This window comes from Lampris incognitus, chromosome 5 (genome assembly GCF_029633865.1).
Source record: "Lampris incognitus isolate fLamInc1 chromosome 5, fLamInc1.hap2, whole genome shotgun sequence".
In the NCBI taxonomy this organism is placed as follows: domain Eukaryota; kingdom Metazoa; phylum Chordata; class Actinopteri; order Lampriformes; family Lampridae; genus Lampris; species Lampris incognitus.
The window spans coordinates 59,109,696-59,133,803 of record NC_079215.1 but is presented as its reverse complement, the minus strand read 5'-3'; the positions used below and the strand labels follow the sequence as shown (position 1 = coordinate 59,133,803).

The window sequence follows — 24,108 nt, the reverse complement described above, 5'->3', positions numbered from 1 at the left end:
CCCTCCCCACTCCCAGCAGGAACACTCCAATAGAATTCGCCACACTGCCCCCATCCTTGAAAGACCAACCCAAACCCAATTCCCATGTGGATGGGTCCATCCACCATGAAGGTTTCTTCTGCCGAGCACCCCTCCCATTCTGGGCTGCTCCTTGCAGCGGGCAGCTGATGGATGATGGGGGTAGCAATGTATCCGCTGGGTCCAGCCCCCACCCTTGACGTCACCGCTGTTTCAATTCCTGGCCAGGGAGGGCAGCTCTGTAAGCCCAGTGTCCCCGCCCCCTCCCTGGACACCGGTAGCCTGGTCTACAGAGGAAGAGGGGTCTGGCACCCCACCTCCCCCCACCGCACTTTCAGTCCCGGCTTGGTCACTGTCCCAGCTGACGTAAGGTGCGAGGCAATCTTGGTGAAGGATGACTATCCGAGGGCAGCTGTGCAGCCTCACTCTGTAGGTAACCTCTGAGATCCTCTTCAGGATCAGGCAAGGCCCCTCCCAGTTGCTGTCCAGCTTTGGGGACCGTCCCTTCTTTCGCTGTGGGTTATACACCCATACGTTGTGCCCCTGCTGGTACTCTTTGCAGTGGCAACGTACATCATAGGCTCTCTTCTGCCTTTCCCCTGCAGGAGCCATATTCTCTCGAGCCAGTTGATGAGTTGCCTCCATCCGGTCCTGTAGTGCGTCTACATACTCCTGGCCTGGCGGCCCTTCTACTGGTGGGTTTGGCGGCTTACCAAAGGCCAGATCCACAGGCATCCATAGCTCCCGACCAAACATTAGTGCAGCTGGGGTGCGCCCCGTAGACTCCTGAGTGGCAGACCGGTATGCCATGAGTACCAGGGGCAGATGGCGGTCCCAATCCCTTTGATGCCTCGTCGTGAGCATGGCCAGTTGTGTGACCAATTGAACCGATCAACCAGGCCATCACTTTGAGGTTGTAGGGGAGTGGTCCTGGTCTTCCGCACCCCAAGGCGACGACACACTTCCCCAAACACCTGGGATTCGAAATTGCGCCCCTGGTCACTATGCAACTCCTCTGGCACCCCAAACCGGGTAAACATCCCCTCAGTGAGGCAGTCTACCACTGTGGCTGTAGATTGGTCAGGGATTGGACTTAATGAATATGGTCTGTTCTTACATAACAAAACACAAAACTACAAGTGTTAGTAGTGTTAAATTACTCTAAATTAAGTTTTTGTTACTTAGAATATGTTCCCCATACTAAAGTGACATCTTGATCATTACTAATTCACTAGTAATTACGTATTTTATTATGAATGTCTAGTTATTTAGCTATTATATTACGAAAAAGATATATATAATAATATATGATTATTATGTAATATATTGTAGCGAATTCAGGGGGGCAGTCCGGTAACTGCCACAGCCGGGACGCGAAGCCGTATCTCCCACACCACTGGCGACAACATTAACCAGTCGAGTAAAGGGTATGACCCGTTAGCCAAGGGCTACCGAGCCTATTCATCCGTGATCATTACATTGCCCCCTTCCTTTGGGATTTGCGTCCCTGCAAATCGCCAAAGCTAGGATGCGAACCTAGGGCTCCCACATCACAAGCGATATCGCTAACCGCTCAACTAAAGGGTCCGACCCGTTAGCCAAGGGCTACCGAGCCTATTCATCCGTGATCGTTACAATACATTCACATTATATATTCATAATATTATAATAATTATTATCTACTATATATATTTTAATAATTAAATAACATACTTTGGGAGTGCAGGAATGAGGAGACAGAGATCGAGTCGAGTCAATTCCGTTTACTCGCCACACAAAAGAACACTGATACTGTACAATCTCTTGTGGCAACCAGTTTACCACTAGGCTGATGCAAACATGGCTCCCCCCCGGAAACTCTAAGCAGTGCCTACGTCAGCACTCTGAATGTCTGCCTTAAAGGAGCAGCAGGCCCTGGTGAATTTACCCTGATTTGTGTATCACCACAATATAATATATGTAATATCTAATACGCTTAACTTCATGCACCTTACCCTTGTCAGGAGTTGAGCTGCGGTCTGAAGTGGAGCTTCCGCCAAGCGTGGATCGAATCAGAGCCAGCGAGCGGTGGTGCGTGCATGCGACTTACTTAGAGCGTGCGTGCGACTTACTTAAAGCGCGCCCGCGACATATTTAAAGCGCGGACACGACTTACTAAAGCGTGCATACAATTACTAAATTGAGTGTGTGACTTAATGCGTGCGTGCGAGTTAAAAAAAATACTCCCATTTCACCTCCCGGGCTCCCTACTTTAAGAATGACATTGTTAGCACGTGACGTGGTTGTGAGTATGGCTGCGTGAGGAGGAGCTGTGTCCCGCCCTGCAAATAATTAGCTTTGAAAACTAACAAAGAGCCAATTTTCTTTGGCTTATTGGGCAAAAAGTTAGCATTATAGTGCAACGATGCCAAACACTACGAGAAATTCCGCGAATCCCTCAAGAACTGACCCCACCGGGTTGAAGGCTAACTAAGCGGCTAACGCTACCCAAGCTAACCAGAGGGCATTGCCGCCTCGCAACACATCAAACACCGATGCACCCGTTGCTAGCTCCATCTCCGGTGAAGTGGTCAAAAAGTTTGCTAAACTCACTGCATTAATCTTGGAAAAGTCTTAACACCCACAACAAGAAGCTAGAGGCTATATGGGTGACAACAAGAGCTACAGGTAGAAAATTGGCTGAAATTACCAACGACATTTCTCAAGTCGAGAGCCGACTATGCTTCCTGGAGGATGCTAACAAAAGGCAGCAAGCTAACCCCACAGCCACAGAAGTTGAGGCCCTCCGACAAAAGCTGGACGACACTGAGAACTGGGAGCGAAGGAATAATTTACGTTTCATCGGATTTCCAGAGGGCAGCGAGGGAGGCGATGCCCTGTCATTCCTAGGCAAAATTTTGCCTGAGATTTTGAGCATCGACTTCCCAAGGAGACCGGAAATTGACAGAGCACAGAGGATTGGGGCATTACGCAAAAGCCCATTTCCTAATCAACCCTCGCCAGCGAGACCCATCATCTCCAGGTTCCTGAGATTCCAGGATCAGAACCGCATCGCAGAGGCTGCACGCAAGTTGGTAATGTTATCTTAAAGGAGCACCGCATCATGGTATTTGCCGACTACTCCCAGTTGGTTAATGAGAAGCGCATAAAGTCCAACAAGTGCAAGAAGATGCTCCATGAAAAACACATGAGATTTTCTCGCGACTATCCAGCAGTAAACACCGTGAGATCAGCACAGGGTTCTTGCCAATTTGATGACCATAAAAAGGCCCTGGCCTATATTCGCTCCCTTGGATAACCTGGGGTTCCTTTGCTTTGGGTTAACGGCGTTTTGTGCCTCACCGCTCCAGAATGTGGACACTGTTCATGGACGATGATTTTGCTTTTCATGACAGAGAAACCACGGGGAGGTCAGTAAAATCTTTATTGAACGACATAATAACGCTACTGATTCCCATTGTAATGTTAGATTTTGGAGGTGAAATAGTAAGTTTTATCTATACAAATTACAGTCATACAAATTACAACTCTATCCTTATCTGTACAAAGTATGTAAGTATACAAAGTAGTGTAATGTGCATGGATAAGTAGACACGTTGGTCCTTGACGACTAACGGGTCGGACCCTTTAGTCGACTGGTTAACTTTGTCGCTTGCGGAGTGGGAGACACGGGTTCGTGTCCCGGCTGTGGCGACGGTCTCCCAGACTGCCCCCCAAATTCGCTACAGTATTGTAACGTGCATGGATAAGAAGACACATTGGTGTACTGCACCACAAGGCGACATCACTAACCGCTCGACTAAAGGGTCAGACCCACCAGCCAGCGGCCAGCGTGTCTTCTTATCCATGCACGTTACAGTATGTTGGTTCCTACTATGGGCGTCTTGGGTTAACAGTTTCTTTTATTCATTTATATTTTTTTTAGTATAGCCAAGTTCGGTCTAGTGTGTAAATAATTGGTAAAGTTGAAAATGTCATGCTTGTGTCAGACAGAGAGGCGGATGTATTATTTGCGCTCCCGGATGCCGGACATGAGCACAGAGGCTGGCGGGGTGGGCAGGGCACTTTACCGCAGCTTCACGTTAGAGAATCACGGACCAAACTGACTGTAGTTCAGGCGGCTGGCTTTGCGGACGCATTTTCGTAGCTTTTATTATATGTATGTTTAGAGTCTCTTTGTTTTTTGTCTCTTATTTTTTTTGTGATGTCATGCATAAATAGGTCATTATGGAAGTTACAGAAAAACTTGTATAACACTTACTCTACATTATCTCAATCAGTAGTAAAGACGGTTTGAAGTTTATGAGCTGGAACGTCAGAGGCCTCCATAACAGAATTAAGAAGAAGAGGGTATTAACTTTCATTAAATCAAAGAAATGTGACATAGTGTTTATGCAGGAGACTCATTTACTAGCACAAGAATCCCAGAAGCTTTGTACTGACTGGGTGGGCTTTGTGGGGGCTGCTTGTGGCAGTAGCAAGCGCAGACGGGTAGCAACATTAATTGATAAGCAAATACAATTCAAATGCATAAGAAAGAGCGCAGATGAGGCGGGGGAATTCTTTTGATGCTTTGTGAGATCCAGGGTAATAGTATCATGCTAGCAAATGTGTGCCGTCCAAACATAGACGATCCTGCATTTTTTGAACTACTTGAGAAGAAACTAAACGATATGGGGGACTATCCAATTATCATGGGTGGGGATTTTAATGAAGTAATGGACCCAATACTAGATCGTAGCTCTCCAATAGACCGCACCTTCAGAGCGCATGCGGTGCTCAAATATATGTCCAAGGCATCTGGTTTGATAGATGTTTGGCAGCTACAAAACCCATCATCAAGGGATTATACATTCTTCTCTCTGCCCCGTAGCTCATTCTCTAGGCTAGATGTCTTTTTGGTATCTCAGTCGCTAATACCCGCAATAGTATCAAGCAACATTGGTAATATAATTCTTTCAGACCAAAGTCCAATATTTCTTCATGTAAAGTCCTTTAATATGTCAGTTAAATCAACTAGATGGAGATTAAACTCCAGCCTTTTATTAGATGAGACCTTTAAGGAATCACCTAGATCACAAATTAATCTTTACATAGAAACAAATTTACCAACAGCTCCATGGGCAGGAGTAGCATGGGAGGCTCTGAGAGCCTTTTTGAGAGGTCACATAATTCAACACTCTTCATATAAGAAGAAGCAAAATTATACAAAACTTAAGGAGCTTGAAAAACAGATCGGAACTGCAGAGTCAAACTTTAAAAAAAAAAAAAGCACGTCTCCAGAAAGTCTTGCTATGTTGATTAGACTGAAGTATGAATTTAATTCAATTATGACTCAGGGGGCAGAATTCTCTCTTTCAGGCCAGACAGAAATATTTTTAGGAGGGTGATAAGGCTGGTAGACTACTCGCCAGATGCATTAAACAGAAAGAAGCAATTAGCACTATTCCAGCCATTAGGAGGGAAGATGGGCATCTTCTGTCTGATCCCAAGGAGATAAATGTGTCTTTTAGAGATTTTTATGTAAAAATTTCCACCTCTGAGTCAGAGGTAGACAAAAATGACATTACTTCATTTCTGTCAACCCCCAATCTTCCATTGTTGTTAGAGGACCAGCTTGAACGTCTTGATTCACCCATTACTATTGAGGAGATAACTGACGTTATCAAACACCTACCCTCAAGTAAAGCACCAGGTTTAGGTGGCTACACGGCTGAGTTCTACAAGGCTTGCGCTGAGGAACTGGCACCATTACTCCTAGACACTTACAACGAAGCTCTAGAGAAGGGAAAACCTCACCCCTCTCTATCAGAGGCCATTATTACCCTTATTCCGAAAGAAGGGAAGGACCCTTTAGATTGTAAAAATTTCAGACCCATTAATTTGACCTCCTGTGACAGTAAGATACTATCTAAAATTTTAGCTAATCGGCTGGACAGGGTTATAACCTCTTTGATCCATCCTGACCAGGTTGGTTTCATACGCTCCCGCTCCACAGCAGACAACTTCAGGAGATTTGTAGATATTATGTGGGCTACTCAGGATAACACCTCCCCTATGGTTGCCATCTCGCTGGATGCCGAAAAGGCATTTGACAGGGTGGAGTGGCAATATCTGCTCTCCACGAGAATGTTTTGGTTTCAGCGAGAAGTTCATAGATTGGATTAGTCTCATTTACACCCATCCCAAGGCATCTGTGGTCACCAACGGCATAATCTCTCCCTCATTTGAACTCGGAAGAGGCACCAGGCTGGGGGACCCTCTCTCCCTTCTGCTATTCACCATTGCACTAGAACCATTAGCAGTGGCAATCCGTAAAGAGCCTACATTTCCAGGCATTCAGATTGGTGACAAATGTCATAAACTGATGTTGTATGCAGATTACATTCTTTTGTTTATGTCTGATCCTGAACGCTCTCTTTCCTCCCTATTTAAAATTATTGACAAGTAATCATCCATTTCACATTATAAAGTGAACTGGACAAAGTCTGAGGCTCTCCCTCTTATGCCATATTGCCCCAAAAATCTCCAATAAGGCACTTTTGCTTGGCCTAAGAAAGGCATCAATTACATTGGAATAACCCCCCCCCCCCCCACTGTCTGACTTGATTAAAATAAACTTTGACCCCCTATTGGACAAACTGCAGGCTGGTCTAGAGCGCTGGTCTCCATTTGATCTCTCTATGTGGGGCAAGGCAAACATACTTAAAATGAATTGTGCTCCAAAATTCAACTACCTACTGCAGGCTTTCCCGATCCGAATCCCACTACACTACTTAAAACAATTTGATCAACTTTGTAATACATTCCTATGGAACAATAAACTTCCAAGAATGAACCTGCGAAAACGGCAGAGGCCAGTGGACAGAGGAGGCCTTGTGGTGCCTAACCTGTTATTTTACCATTATGCTTTCACTCTCAGGCATATGGCACAGTGGTCCTTGCCCCCGGAGAGAACTCCCCCATGGCTCCATCATGAGAGCACCATTTGCACTTCTCTTACACCCATGAACTATATCACAGCCAAACTAGCCCCACAGTATCGGTCACATCATATTTTGTCCCATATTCAGTGGGTTTGGAAGAGAATAGCTCAGATCCTCAAATTTGATCCCTTTCTTCGTCGGTCCGCCAGGAACTGGCTAAATCCCAAGCTCTGCTTGGCCTAAGAAAGGCATCAATTACATTGGAATAACCCCCCCCCCCCCACTGTCTGACTTGATTAAAATAAACTTTGACCCCCTATTGGACAAACTGCAGGCTGGTCTAGAGCGCTGGTCTCCATTTGATCTCTCTATGTGGGGCAAGGCAAACATATACTTAAAATGAATTGTGCTGCAAAATTCAACTACCTACTGCAGGCTTTCCCAATCCGAATCCCACTACACTACTTAAAACAATTTGATCAACTTTGTAATACATTCCTATGGAACAATAAACACCCAAGAATGAACCTGCGAAAACGGCAGAGGCCAGTGGACAGAGGAGGCCTTGTGGTGCCTAACCTGTTATTTTACCATTATGCTTTCACTCTCAGGCATATGGCACAGTGGTCCTTGCCCCCGGAGAGAACTCCCCCATGGCTCCATCATGAGAGCACCATTTGCACTTCTCTTACACCCATGAACTATATCACAGCCAAACTAGCCCCACAGTATCGGTCACATCATATTTTGTCCCATATTCAGTGGGTTTGGAAGAGAATAGCTCAGATCCTCAAATTTGATCCCTTTCTTCGTCGGTCCGCCAGGAACTGGCTAAATCCCAAGCTCTGTATAGATAAATCACTCTTCCTCTGGAAGTCATGGTTTCAGAAAGGTATTACAGCCCTAGGCGACCTGTATCAGGAAGAAACTTTAAAATAATTTGAGGCACTTAGGCAGGAAGTCGACTTACCACCCACTGCATTTTGGAAGTATTTGCACTTAAGACACCAAATTACAAATTTTCGGCTCGCTTTTCAATAGCCCCATCTAGTGGTGACACGCTAGAGAGGGTCCTTAAGATCTTTGGAAGTGGTCACAAGGCTTCTGTCTACTACTCTATTATCCTTACAACCTCAGGTTCCAATATATTGACCCTAAAATTGAAATGGGAAACTGATTTAAAGGTTTCATTTTCAGAGGCACAATGGGGAAGAATACTTACAAATGGGAAAAAAATGTCAAGGGAACAAGGCTGATCCAATTCAAAATTATAAACAGAGTCTACTGGACGCCATCTAGGCTGCGTAGAGTGGGTTTGGTGGACAGCTCAGTGTTGGAAGTGTCTTGACAAAGATAGTACTTTAGTACACATGCTTTGGAGTTGCCCAAAAATACAGGAGTTCTGGTCTGCTATACATATCGATTTTTTAAAAATTACTGGCCTAGACATCCCTTTCTCTTCCAGTCTGTTTATTTTGGGGTTACCCCTCTGCATTAAGTGATTTTATTCCACTGCTTGCTGACTGGATCCGTGTGCCCTTATGTTAGGACGGAAACTCGTGGTCAAAGAATAGAAAGCCTCTTCTGCACCAGCGCCATCTTTGTGGCACACTTTTCTTGGTCAGCTGGCTGCCCTAGAACAGTTATCATATAGGCTGCTTGATCAGGTGGAGGAATATCACTTGAAATGGGGGCAGTACCATTCTTATATATTGAGTGTTTAATGGCGTTTCCAGCTCATAAAAATAACTAACATAAGCACAAAAAATGCAAATAACTGAGATACATTTGGTTAGAATACCTGTTGATAAGCAGTGCTGTAAAATTTTAAGCACTCCACGCATTACAGTCATGTTTTTTCTTTTGTTTGTTTTTTTTGGGGGGGGGGGGTTCCCTTTTTTTCTCTTTTTTTCTTTTCTTATTTCAGGATGTCAAGCCTATCTTTTATTTATTTTTCGTCTGGTTGAGTTTGTTTCGTTTTTATCACATTCTGATTTAATATCCCTGTCATTTGTAATTGAAATGCATATATACACTCACCGGCCACTTTATTAGGCACACCCGTCCAACTGCTCGTTAACGCAAATTTCTAATCAGCCAATCACATGGCAGCAACTCAATGCGTTTAGGCATGTAGACATGGTCAAGACGATCTGCTGCAGTTCAAACCGAGCATCAGAATGGGGAAGAAAGGTGATTTAAGTGACTTTGAACGTGGCATGGTTGTTGGTGCCAGACGGGCTGGTCTGAGTATTTCAGAAACTGCTGATCTACTGGGATTTTCACGCACAACCATCTCTAGGGTTTACAGAGAATGGTCCGAAAAAGAGAAAATATCCAGTGAGCGGCAGTTCTGTAGGCGAAAATGCCTTGTTGATGCCAGATGTCAGTGGAGAATGGCCAGACTGGTTCGAGCTGATAGAAAGGCAACAGTAACTCAAATAACCACTCATTACAACCGAGGTATGCAGAAGAACATCTCTGAACGCACAACACGTCGAACCTTGAGGCAGATGGGCTAAGAACAGGAAACTGAGGCTACAATTGGCACAGGCTCACCAAAATTGGACAATAGAAGATTGGAAAAACGTTGCCTGGTCTGATGAGTCTCGATTTCTGCTGCGACATTCAGATGGTAGGGTCAGAATTTGGCGTCAACAACATGAAAGCATGGATCCATCCTGCCTTGTATCAACGGTTCAGGCTGGTGGTGGTGGTGTAATGGTGTGGGGGATATTTTCTTGGCACACTTTGGGCCCCTTAGTACCAATTGAGCATCGTGTCAACGCCACAGCCTACCTGAGTATTGTTGCTGACCATGTCCATCCCTTTATGACCACAGTGTTCCCATCTTCTGATGGCTACTTCCAGCAGGATAACGCGCCATGTCATAAAGCTCGAATCATCTCAGACTGGTTTCTTGAACATGACAATGAGTTCACTGTACTCAAATGGCCTCCACAGTCACCAGATCTCAATCCAATAGAGCACCTTTGGGATGTGGTGGACCGGGAGATTGGCATCATGGATGTGCAGCCGACAAATCTGCAGCAACTGCGTGATGCTATCATGTCAATATGGACCAAACTCTCTGAGGAATGTTTCCAGTACCTTGTTGAATCTATGCCACGAAGGATTAAGGCAGTTCTAAAGGCAAAAGGGGGTCCAACCCGGTACTAGCAAGGTGTACCTAATAAAGTGGCCAGTGAGTGTATATATAGTTTATTGTGAAAAAAATAAACTATTAATCATAAAAAAGAATGACATTGTTAACTTATATTATGTGCTTCTGTACAACCTATGCATTGCCTTTGTGCACTACCTGTTGACACCTATGTCCTACTGGACGTGAACCTAGTTTATATATACAGTGCATCCGGAAAGTATTCACACCCCTTCACTTTCCCCACATTTTGTTATGTTACAGCCTTATTCCAAAATGGATTAAATTCCTTTTTTTCTCATCAATCTACATACAATACCTCATAATGACAAAGCGAAAAAGGTTTTGTAGACATTTTTACAAATTTATTAAAAATAAAAAACTGAAATATTGCATGTATATAAGTATTCCCACCCTTTACTCAGTACTTTGTTGAGGCACCCTTGGCAGCGATTACAGCCTCAAGTCTTCTTGGGTATGAAGCTACAAGCTTGGCACACCTATATTTGGGGTATTTCTCCCATTCTTCTCTGCAGATCCTCTCGAGCTCTGCAAGGTTAGATGGGGAGCGTCGCTGCACAGCTATTTTCAGGTCTTTCCAGTGATGTTGAATGTGGTTCAAGTCTGGCCTCTGGCTGGGCCACTCAAGGACATTGACATACTTGTCCCGAAGCCACTCCTTCGTTGTCTTGGCTATGTGCTTAGGGTTGTTGTCGTGTTGAAAGGTAAACCTTCACCCCAGTCTGAGGTCCTGAGCGCTCTGGAGCAGGTTTTCATCAAGGATCTCTGTACTTTGCTACATTCATCTTTCCCTTGATCCTGACTAGTCTCCAAGTTCCTGCCACTGAAAAACATCCCCACAGCATGATGCTGCCACCACCATGTTTCACTGTAGGGATGGTATTAGCAAGGTGATGAGAGGTGCCTGGTTTCCTGCAGACATGACGTTTGGCATTCAGGCCAAAGAGTTCAATCTTGGTTTCATCAGACCAGAGAATCTTGTTTCTCGTGGTCTGAGAGTCCTTTAGGTGCTTTCTGGCAAACTCCAAGTGGGCTGTCATTTGCCTTTTACTGAGCAGAGGCTTCCGTCTGGCCAGTATACCATAAAGGCCTGATTGGTGGAGTGCTGCAGAAATGGTTGTCTTTCTGGAAGGTTCTCCCATCTACACAGAGGAACACTGGAGCTCTGTTAGAGTGACCATCGGGTTCTTGGTCACCTCCCTGACCAAGGCCCTTTTCCCCCGATTGCTCAGTTTGGCTGGGCGGCCAGCTCTAGGAAGTGTCCTGGTGGACCCAAACTTCTTCCATTTACGAATGATGGAGACCACTGTGCTCTTCGAGACCTACAAAGTTGTAGAATTTTTTTTCTACCCTTCCCCAGATCTGTGCCTCGATACAATCCTGTCTCAGAGGTCCACAGACAGTTCCTTTGACTTCATGGCTTGGTTTCTGCTCTGACATGCACTGTCAACAGTGGGATCTTATATAGACAGGTGCGTGCCTTTCCAAATCATGTCCGATCATTTGAATTTACTACAGGTGGATTCCAATGAAGATATAGAAACATCTCAAGGATGATCAGTGGAAACAGGATGAACCTGAGCTCAATTTTGAGTGTCATGGCAAAGGGTGTGAATATTTATGTACATGCAATATTTCAGTTTTTTATTTTTAATAAATTTGCAAAAAATTCTACAAAACCTTTTTCACTTTGTCATTATGGGGTATTGTATGGAGATTGATGAGAAAAAAAAGGAATTTAATCCATTTTGGAATAAGGCTGTAACATAACAAAATATGGGGAAAGTGAAGGGGTGTGCATACTTTCCGGATGCACTGTATAGTGTTTTTTTTTCCTCAAACCGTCAATGGTGTTGAATGCTTGACTAATGAGGAGCGGAATATTAACACGGATACAGGAAAAAAAGATTTTAATGCATAGCAATACACGCACGAAACAGGCCTGGAAGACAAGAAGACACGTCTTTTATGAAACGCACTAAATTTACTTCTGACAGATATGAGAAATAAATAATTCCAGTAGAAAGAACACCAGCTGTACATGTGGGTGTTCGAGAGATTGGGTTCATAAACACAGCAGGTCGTCCATGCATCAGGCACACGCATGCACGCATGCACGCACACACACATGCAAACACACAAACTCTGACACATTCACATAAAGTCAGGCTGTTCACACTCTTGAAAAAGTACAGTATTACAATAATAATAATATATAACAGCCACTGCAAAAGTCCGCGTGTGTAAGGATTTACCTTGCATCGATCCTGCATAGGCTCTCATTAACGAGCAAGCTGAAATCACATTTATCTCCATCGCCATAACGCGCTCCAAAAGCTTTGGGCTCTTAACTTATCCACTGGATTCGAACATAGCACATCTTTTCATTCTCTGCACTTTATGAAATATTTCATCTTATTTCGGTGTTTTAAAGTAAAGGTGGAACGTTATGTCTTGCCTGGGTGATGTTGCATCATCTGCTGGTTGTGACTGGCGGTTCACAGGTTTCTAACACTTTCAGTTAGCCCACACATTTTCTCCAGGGAAGTTTGTTTTTTTGTTTTTTTTTATCTTGCGTAACCGAAGTATATAATCCGTTACCAGATGCCTCTTTATAACATACTTTATGTAATCTACAAAAAGGCTCACTTCTCCGATGGTCAGGAGGTTGACCCTCTTTGGTCGAGCAGATAACAAGGTCATCTTGTGGTACAGTATAGCTAGGATCGAATCCCGTAGCGAGCAGTAAAACCACTTGGTTACATTGGTGACACTGGCGGTATTCCGGGGGAGGGTGACTACTGTATCCTTTAGCAGCTGATGAGTGCGAGACGCATGAAACAGGCCTGTACTGCTATACATTAAAATCTTTTTTCCTGTATCAGTGTTGATATATATATACGTATATATATAAAATCCAGTGAGTCAAGTGAATTCTTTATGAGACAGTACAAGCCTGTTTCATGCCATAAGCAATCATCAGCTGTCAAGTATAGCAAAATATACCATAACAGCATCATAACATACACACACATGCTATGTTATATTATATAGCTGTCAACTGATTGACAGCTGATGATTGCTAAAAAAATAAATAAATAAACTCCTAAAAAACCAGATTGTTTTGAAAAAGGAAGATTAAAACTTGCTAAACTTTGCACAATCCCAGAACATATCCGTATGGTTTGCTGAGCAATGTTTTCACATATCACTCAGTCCACATGCCATGTGGAGCATTTGATTTCCTGTTTTGTCATGAATTCGGAGTGATCCAGACTTGGAAATCTGTCTCCTAATAAACTGAACTAGATTTCTTATTTTGTTAAAGGAAATTGTTTTATTAAGTTTGGTAAACCAAGTAATTGTTTTCAACATATGTAATCAGTTTTCCTCTTCCAGGACTTGGAACAGCAGCTGGATGAGGAGGAGGGAGCCAGACAAAAGCTTCAGCTGGAGAAGGTTACCTTGGATGCCAAACTTAAGAAGATGGAGGAGGATGTCATGGTGATAGATGATCAGAACAGCAAACTCATCAAGGTCTGGAGAAACAAATGTGTTTAAGTGTTAATGTAAGAATGGTGACCAATAACAAATTTTATATTTCCCTAAGGTATGCCTCATAATGAATGCCTCGTGTTTAGAAGTAGAAGTTGGCTTTGTCATTTATCATATGATAGTTAAAAAAAATTGTGCTAACAGTAATACATGACTAACAAACGGGCGGACTAGGAATGCAAAATGGCCCCGGACCTTTTGACAGACTGGCCCAGCAAACCTTCACCCCCACCCCCCCTGTGATTCACCACCACCCACACAAACCATGCCACACTTTATGTAAACAAGATTACTGAACCATATTAATAACAATAACTTTAGTAAAACAGATGTGAAATAGAACAAGGGGAACATGTTGCTCTTAGGAAGGGGCTGGCTAGAAGGAGCACATTTTGGCAAAATGGCACTAGCAGCAAGGTGGCAAGAATCTCTGGAACCATCTGACCAGTAAAAGAAATAATACAGGAAGAAATGTGTTGGTGAAAAGACTGGTGAATGGGCAAGTTATAGAATAACATTAAAATAAACATATTTCCTACTTCCTTACATTAGCAATTTCTGCAGCACCTCACTTCTCTCAGCAACGCTATCTATAACCAGGTCACTGTCCAGGGCCATTAAAACATCTCGCTCAGTAGCCATGAGCATCAAAGCCTCCAGGTGCTGTTGAGATAGAGTGCTCCTGAGCCTACTCTTGATGAATTCCAGAGTAGAGAAGCTCCGCTCACAAACTTACCTGAGTTACTGACAGGGTAAGTAGAAACTTGTAGGCCCAGGATGTGATATCCATTGGTCAATAGGTTGTACTGACTAAGAATACTGTGGCAACACACTGGACAGTCCTTGCAAGATGAGCAGGTCTCGTAGGTATCAGCATCTTTTAAGAGACAGAATGATTGGCAGACATCAGATTGCTATGCAAAGATTAAACAAACACTTTTTAAAGTGAAATGTATAAAATAGGGGATAAGTGGATTGACAGGATTTACAGTCCATTAGGTTAAGAGCATACTTCACCATTTCCATCTCTTCATTTTCTTCAGGTCCATGATCCTCCATAGTCCTGGCTGAATATTCTTCAAATCCCAATTATTTTAACCTAGTCCACTGTTCTACCAAACTCATGAGCTCACTCTGTAAATTGGCTGCCGTTGCTCTGCTATCAAATTTGATCAAACATTTGCTTAGTTCTTGAAGGGCTGTCTGTAGAAGGCCACTGGCACTAGGTGTTAGTTGACTGAAGTTTTTAAGGTCCAGAAGAGCCATGTCGGCATACAAAGTGACATTACTCAGAAATCACTAATGGATGCTATCTATAACTGTATCCAGAATTTGATTATGAATCCTGTATGCACACACTGCCCCAGTAACAATGTCATCTTGTGCCATCTCTCCAGCTATTGTTTTCTTCTTCGCTGCTTCACCATGCCACTCATTGCCTAAATGTGCATGTTATTTTTGATGACGTTGGCTGTAAAAGGGTCTATGAGTTCAACATTTCTAAAGTTTGCTGTAGCATATCGACCTTTTCTTTAATGTCCCATCCCATCCAGGCTGTGATTGGCCGGTTCACGAAAAGTGACATTGATGAGTGCTTGTTTCAACAAAAGGCACCCAATATAGCTAAATAGCCCGCTAGCCCAATCCAAACATTGCTTATCTTATCCATGTTGTCTTCTGTTTTACCGCTTTAGCTGCAAACATTGACTAACAGTTGAACTGGTTTGTTGAGCTCAGTGGACTGGTCTCTCTGCTCTCTGTTCCCAGTGCCTTCAGGCTCACTAGGCAGAAATAACTGATGGGAAATGGCACAAAATAAATAATTTGTTATTTTAAAACATTTGGCTGCATCAGCCTCAAGGGACTTGAACCTCTTCTCGCTCCGCTTTTCAGCACCACCTTTACATTTTTTCTCTTTTTGTTTGTCCATCTTTCTCCACTCCACTATTCACCCAAATGTCGCCACTTAACAGAGACGGGAAAAAGTTTAGGTCCAGGAAACGTTAGAATGGACCGGACCAAAAGCAATTGGCTGGGAGAGAGAGACTGGCAGATTTAATACCCAACCACTGTTGGCCAGCAGCCCACTCGCCTGGGCCAGTCAGACATACAATACTTGGTTGTTTTTATTTAAGTGGAGGCTGGGGTTATTTATATTTTGTGTTGCATCGACCCCAATTGTCAAGCAGCCCACCGGGAAAACTCCCAGTGCTCCAGACGGCCAGTCGGCCATTGCCAACAAACCCTCATTCAGCTCAATACAAGTTTAGCTATTTTTTAGTAACTTGTCACAGTAGCATGCTAGCTTGGAAACAGTCACAATGTAGAGGAACAAATCCTTAACCATTGTTATACTAGCAATCAAACTGTTTTCCCCACCTTAATTCAAACTCACTAATTACATTCATTCTGTAGGCAGTCCTTCCTTTGAGGTATAAAATAATGCAGTTTATGTATAACATTGTCAAAATGCATTATCTTATAATTAAAGAAGGTGTAATGGAAAACAATATTTGTCTAGTTTTCACACCAGTTAAATATTACCCATTTCACCATGTTTTATGTGATGAAATGGCTACATTTTAATGAGAAATTCAGAATTGCCCCTCGGGGTAATATCACACTAGGAACAATCAACACAGATTGTGTTAAAGGCAGGAAAGTCTTCCTCATCCCTCCCTCCCTCCCTCCCCCCTCTTCCAACTAGGCCACCTCCAGCTCCACCGTATCTCTTTTCGTCATTTCCACTGTCTCCATGCACCTTACTCTCACTACAAATCACGATTTCATCTGCAAACATTATAGTCCGCGAAGACTCCTGCCCGATCTCGTCCATCAAAATGTCCATCACTATTGCAAACAACAAAGGGCTCAGAGCCAATCCTTAATGTAATCCCACTTCCACTCTCAACCCATCTGTCATTCCAACTGCATACCTCACCACTGTCACACTGCCCTCATACGTATCTTACACCACTCCTACATACCTCTCTCCCATTCTTGACTTCCTCATACAATACCACACCTCATCTCTTTGCACCCTTTCATATGCTTTCTCTAAAGCGGCATGTTGGCACAGTGGTTAGCGCTGTCGCCTTACAAATAATGGTCTTGGGTTCAAACCCTGGGGTTGTCCAACCTTGGGGGTCATCCCAGGTCATCCTCTGTGTGAAGTTTGCATGTTTGCATCCAAAAGACATGCATGTTAGGGTTAGTATTCCTGTCTGTGCCCTTGACCGAGGCATGGCAAGATGAAATGGAGTTGGTCCCTGGGTGCTGCACAGCGGCTGCACACTGCTCCTAGCTACACAGCTAGGATGGGTTAAATGCAGTGTTATTTCCTTACAGGGATCAATAAAGTATCTCAAAATTAAAAAAACAACAACATCAAAATCCACAGATACAATGTAACTCCTTCTAACCTTCTATACTTCTCCATCGACATACTCAAAGCAAACATCATATCTATAGTGCTCTTTAGTGGCATGAAACTTACTTAGCTTCCACTGCTCTTTCCTATATCTTCATTCTGTGGCAGATCAACTTTATACCTCCATAGTTGCTACAGCTCTGCACATCATGCTTATTCTTGAAAACCAGTACCAGTATGCTTCTTCTCCACTCCTCAAGCATCCTCTCACTTTCCAAACTTGTGTCAAACCATCTAGTTAAAAAATCCACTGCTATTTCTCCTAAACACTTCCATGCCTCCACAGGTATGTCATATGGCCCAACCGCCTTTTCCCTTTTCATCCGCTTCATAGCTGCCCTTACTTCCTCCTTGCTATTCCACCGTACTACCTGTTTCACTATTCCCACATCGTCCAACCTTCGCTCTCTCTCTTTCATTTTCTTCATTCACCCCCAAAGTACTTCTTCTACTTTCTCCAGACAATCTCCTTGCTTGTCAGCACATTTTTTATATAAACTTTTCTAAAACAATGTTACAAGATGCTTCACAAAAAGAAAATAAATAAATAAAATCAGACAAGGTTAAAATAAGAGTAACACCAAATAAGTAAGAGTTAAAATAAAAACAGTATAAATAAAAACAAATACCAGACATTTGCAAAAGCTTTCATAAAACGGAAGAGTTTTAAGACGAAATTTAAAAGAAGCTAAAGACTTTGTTATTCTTAGTTCAACAGGAAGAGAGTTCCATAGTGTGGGGGCTCTAACAGCAAAAGCCTGATCACCTGTTGTAACAAACTGAGACCTGGGAATAACTAAAAGGATTCCAACTGCAGAGCTTAATGGTCAAGGGGGTATATACCAAGTCAATAAATCACAAATGTATGAAGGAGCAGGACCATTTAAAACATTACAAAGTGAGCAGTCAAATTTTAAACATCAATTTGAAATAGTATAACAGGGAGCCAGTGTAGGGAGGCAAGCACAGGAGTGATATGGCCATGCCTCCTTGTCCTGGTAATGAGCCAAGCAGCAGCATTTTGTACCAACTGCAGACGGTGGAGGGAGCCCTTGCTGATAGCAGAATAAAGTGCATTACAATAGTCAAGCCGAGAAAAGATAAAAGCATGTACAACTTTTTGCAGATCGGCAGTTGCTAAAAATGACCTAATTTTGGAGTTAGCTTGAGCTGGAAAAAGCATGACTGAATATGTTTGATTGGATTATCAAAATTGAGGTTAGCATTGAATAGTACCTCAAATTCCTAAAATGCCTGCTTAAGACAACTTGACAGACCAACAAGATTAGTAACAAAAGGGCTGATTGAATTTTCAAGACCGAACAGAATGATCTCAGACTTACCATCATTAAATTTGAGAATTTTTTTGACATCCAGGATTTAATGTCAGAGAGGGAAGTTGTGAAATTTGCTAGGGTGCTAAGATCTGTAGGTTTTAGTGACATGTATAACGGAGTGTCGTAGGCATAAAAATGGTAGAGCACATTGTGATTTGGAATGACATGGCCAAGGGGCAACATGTATATAGAAAAGAGAAGGGGGCCAAGAACTGAGCCTTGAGGGACACCACAACTTAACTGAGCCACCGAGGGGGTAGAGTTACCCAGAACAACAGAAAAAGTAATTTTGGCGACGTAAGAGCATAATAAGCTAAGAGCCGAGCCTGTGATGCCAAGCCAAGTCTCCAAGCGATGCAAGAGGATGTTGTGATAGACAGCACTTAAGTCTAAAAGAACTAAAATCAAGCAGTCACCTCTGTGTGCTCAGCAGTAGGTCATTAGTGACCATGACTAGAGCTGTCTCAATACTATGAAGTGCTCTAAAACCAGACTGGAAGCTATTATAAACACTATGAGTGTTCATAAAAGATATCAACTGAGAGGAAATTACTCTCTCCAGAACCTTAGAGAGAAAAGCCAATTTGGAGATTGGCCTGTAGTTACTTCGGGACAGGGGATCTAAATTCGGTTTCTCCAGCATTGGGTGAACAATGGCATGCTTAAAACCATCAGGAAAAGAACCAGAGGCCAGAGAATTATTAAGAATTTTCAGAATAACGGGGCTGATAATAGAAAATACCTCCTTAAACAGCTTAGTGGGAATGATATCTAGGATGCAAGAGGAGGAGTTCATATTGGAAATTTTACTCTCCAACACTGAAACTGTAATTGGTTGAAACTGGATTAAAGAGGCAGAATTAACATGAGGAGTGGAATGAATGCAAGAGTCTGGCTGGATTGGGGACCTAATCTTTTCCAACTTGTTTGTAAAATGAGTGAGAAATGTTTTGGACAATTCAACACCAGATTTAAAAAGGGAAATGGAGGGAACATTAATAACAGAATTAATTACCCTGAAGATAACTTTAAGATTGTGGTAATTCCTTGATATTAGTTCAGGGAAGTATGCTGATCTCACATCCTTAATTGCCTTCTGGTAAATTAACTTTTTCCCCCCCTCTATCATTGATCATCCTACCCTGCTGCACATCCTTCCCAGCTTGGTCCCTTTGTCTAACCTCAAGTCCTTTTCTCCTACCTTAGTGTCTAGCCTCTCATACAACTCACCATACACCACCTCTCCCTTCGCTTTATGTCACATCTCCTTGCATTCCTGTATACTTTCTTCATCTCCATGACTATCCCACTTCTTCTTTGCCAACCTCCTTCTCTGTGTACTTCACTGTACTTCCTCATTCCACCACCAAGTCTCATTGTCTTCCTTCCTCTGTCCAGATGACATACCAGGTACCTTCCTAGCTGTCTCCATCACTATTTTTGCAGTGGATGCCCAGCCATCCAGCAACTCTTCACTACCACCCAGTGCCTGTCTTAACTCCCCCCTGAACTCCACACACCAGTCTTCCTTCTTCAAATTCCACCATTTGATCCTTGGCTCTGCCTTCACTCTTTTCCTCTTCTTGATCTCCAACATCATCCTACAGACCACCATCTGATGATGCCTAACTATGTTCTTTCCTGCCCCCACCTTGCAGTCTCCAATCCCTTTCAGATCGTGCCCCCTACATAAGATATAGTCCATGTGTTCACTTTCCTCCACTCTTATATGTCACCCTGTGTTCCTCCCTCTTCTTGAAATATGTATTCAAAACAACCATTTCCATCCCTTTCACAAAATCTACCACCATCTGTCTTTCCACATCCTTCTGCTTGACAGCATACCTGCCCATCACCTCCCTATCACCTCTGTTCCTTTCACCAACATGCCCATTGAAGTCAGCTCCAATCACTATTCTCTCTTCCTTGGGTACACTTTCCACTTCATCCAACTCACTCCAGAATTATTTATCTTTCATCTCACACCCAACTTGCCGGGCATATGCGCTGATAACATTAATTTCCAGCTTCATACTCATCACTCTGTCTGACACTGTCTTCACCTTCTACACACTGTTGACATACACTTCCTTAAGAATTACCCCAACCCAATTTCTCCTCCCATTTGCACCATGGTAGAAGATTTGAACACACCTCTGATTCTCCTGGCCTTAATCTCCTTCCACCTGGTCTCGCTCACACAAACAGTATATCTACCTTCCTTCTCTTCATCATATCAGCCAGCTCTCACCTTTTACCAGTCATAGTGCCAACATTCAAAGTTCCAACTCTCACTGCCTCTGGAGATGCCTTCCCCCTCTCCTTCTACTTAGCCCAACTGTAGCATAGTTTCCACCAGCACTCTGCTGACAACAGTACCAGTGGTGGTTGTTGGTAACCCGGCCCTCGATCGATGTGGTATGGAAATCTGATTTATGATCTGCATATTCGATTTGTCAAAGGAATTAATGCTGGATGCCCTTCCTAATGCAGCCCCCCCCCCCATTTATCTGGGCTTGGGACCGGCACCAAGAATGCACTAGCTTGTGCATTCTCAGCGGCTGGGTTGGGGCCACTCCTGTTTATTATTTACCTCCTCCCTCTTGGGAACATCTTCCAGCACTGTGGTATCTATTTCCACTGCTATGCTGATGATACACAGCTTTATGTTTCCACTAAGCGCACTTCCACCCTCTCCTCCAGTATTGTCACTGCTTGTGTCCATGATATACAGATATGGATGACTAACGTGTATCTGAAATTCTACAGTTGTTAAACTCAGCTACTCCTCATTGGCACTAAATCTACACTCTCAAAAACTAATATTTGCTCACTCCCTCACTATTGTTAGAACCACCATACCTGTCTCTGCTCAGGCTAAGAGCCTTGGTGTTATCTTCAATAGTTCCTTTTCCAGTCATATAAAAAATGTCTTCCAGATTGCCTTTTTCCATCTCTGAAACATTTCCAGACTACACCCTGCTTTAACACATCACTCTACAGAAGCCTTAGTCAGTGCTTTGGTCACATCATGCACTGACTACTGCAATGTGATGCTGGCAGGCATCCCCATCAAACTTATTCACCGACTTCAACTCATCCTGATTTCTGCAGCACGGGAGGTTCACTGACAATGTCTTTCCCCTGCTGATTCAATTACTACACTGGCTTCATGTGTCACAGCTGATTATTTTCAAAATTTTATTATCAACATTCAAAGTTCTTCATAATCTATCCCCTGCTTATCTCACAGACCTCTTTCAGACTTACACTCAATCTCGCTCCCTGCGGTTTTCACCAGCAGGTCTATTGGCAGTACCAGCCATAAACCTCAGCACAATGGGTGCCAGGGCTTTCTCCTATGCTGCACCCAAACTCTGGAACTCCATTTCCTGTCACAGCCGTTTACTAGACTCCATTACAGAATTCAAAACTACTCTTAAAACCCACCTTTTTAAACTAGCCATACTGACATTAACAGCATCTTTTTTTTTAACTTTTGATGATGTATGCTCTATTGCTTATTTTGTGCTTTATTGTTAATTGTACTAATGTTTTTTACTGCTTTGTTTTATTGTATCTGATGTAAGATGACCTTGAGTGTTATGAAAGGCACTTATATAAAAAATTTTATTATTATCATTATTATTATATATCCACCAGTTCTTTTGGTTAACATGAATTTTTTGATACTATTGTCAACTCCATAGAACACTCTATGGAGTTGACAATAGTATCAAAAAAAGAACTGAGTAGTTCACATTCACAAATTGAAAATAATATGACCATACAGAATTGATGTTTATAAGTTGACTTCCCAATTAGGTCAGCAGTGGGAAGGTTATTTTGAGATTGTTGCATGACAGGTTTGACGATTTTCATATTTTGAATTGCATTTATAAATGTAGTACTACATGTAAAATGCAATACAAAACATGAAATTCATCTAATGCAAATTATTGCTTCTCAGTGTTGCATGTCTGAGTAGATTAGTTCACTAATTCATTTTCGTCACCCGTTTAGTCTTGTCTGGGGTCACAGGTGCTCCAGATTTCTCTAATAGTGAATTTCCTACGTGGAGAAACCATGGATTTTCTAGGTTTAAGTCCTGAATGTCTTTGAGATCTAGTAACGCTTCTGTATAATACAGGAGCATTACTACATGTTATTTATTTGAATACCATGCTGCTCTTCATTATGGTTATTGGACAGTTATTTGAACTTTACTGAAAATGCCTGACTCAATGGGATGTAGAAAAAAAAATGATTGTTCTGCATTACATTTCAAAATTTTGTCTTTTTACTCAAAATATATCATTCATTTTGAAATGCTGACTTTATTCTCAAAAAACATTGAAAAGTTTTTTTTTCTCATGCTGTAATTGCAGACTACTGTTACCTCCAGTATTTTAAGCTAACTAGCACACATGTAAAATCATGTCATCATAGTGGTCTGGGGGGGCATTCTGGGTTCCATATTCTTCCAGTTGCTCTATTGTAGACTACACCAAATTGGGCTATCTTAAGGAATTGTGTGTATGTATATTTATGTGTATGTGTGTCTGTTTGTCTAGCTCACTAAGATGGTATCACCTGCTTAGCACCTATATTAGGTTGTCAGTGTTGGGGAATGAGTATTTAAAAAAGTTAAGCAATGCTATTTGACCAACATTGTTGACGTACATGTAAATCAAAATACCATGGTGGAAGCCACAATTCTCAGACTATGCAAAAGTAATTGTCCATGTGATTTTAGCAACAAAAAAAAAATCCAACCATTTCTTCAACTCATTGCTTTACCCAACACTTTTTTCTGCCATACTCAGGAGAAGAAGCTGCTTGAGGAGAGGATCTTTGAGTTCACCTCCAATTTAACTGAGGAAGAAGAGAAATCAAAGAGCCTGCAGAAACTCAAAAATAAACATGAAGCCATGATCACAGATTTGGAGGGTAGGTCTGTTTAAATTGTGCTGTTTTTTTTTTCATTTTCTTTCTTTCCTATTTCTTTTACTTGCAGCCCATTGCAAAAATAACCCGTCCTGTTGTCAATCAGATCGTCTAAGAAAAGAGGAAAAGCAACGCCAGGAACTGGAGAAGAACCGTCGTAAACTGGAGGGAGACTCCACTGAGCTCCAAGACCAGATAGCAGACCTTCAGGCTCAGATCGCTGAGCTTCAAGCACAGCTAGCCAAGAAGGAAGAAGAGCTGCTCAAGGCCCTCTCCAGGTCAGAATTTTACAGATATTTTAGGAGGGTTTTTTTTAATTCAAAAAGGCACTTCTCCACACTTACTACATGTGACGAAAAGGCAAAAATATCCTTCGTCGTTTAAAGTGAGTACCCATGTTATTTTGTCCCTGATATGTATTTCATCTACGCACAAACTGAAATATAGCTAACAAACAGGATTCAGAGAAAAGTCGAACACGGGAGTGACGTTAAGGTATTTTATTGAGTCCTCATTTCTCTTTTCTTTTTTTCCTTTTCTCAAAGTACAGCACAAATTAATTCTCATTGCTTACAAATAGCCTAAATGCACATTACAAGAAGCTACATTTAGCTTGGCTTACCGTTTTTATCCTTAACAAATTAAATTATCACAAATAGCATTGTTAATCCAAACGTTTGAATTCCAAATTATTAATATGCACATTTGCAC

General features: G+C 42.5%; 1 protein-coding gene across 2 annotated transcripts in view; it reads left to right on the top strand.

Annotated features, from left to right (window-relative positions):
- The window catches only part of LOC130112542 (myosin-9-like), a 204,522-nt gene that overhangs the window by 61,236 nt on the left and 119,178 nt on the right, over positions 1 to 24,108 (top strand). For both annotated transcript variants that reach the window (XM_056279957.1, XM_056279956.1), the window contains 3 exons: positions 13,528 to 13,665; positions 23,277 to 23,400; positions 23,504 to 23,675. In XM_056279957.1, coding sequence (XP_056135932.1) covers positions 13,528 to 13,665; positions 23,277 to 23,400; positions 23,504 to 23,675 — 434 coding nt within the window. The remainder of the gene's footprint in view (positions 1 to 13,527; positions 13,666 to 23,276; positions 23,401 to 23,503; positions 23,676 to 24,108) is intronic.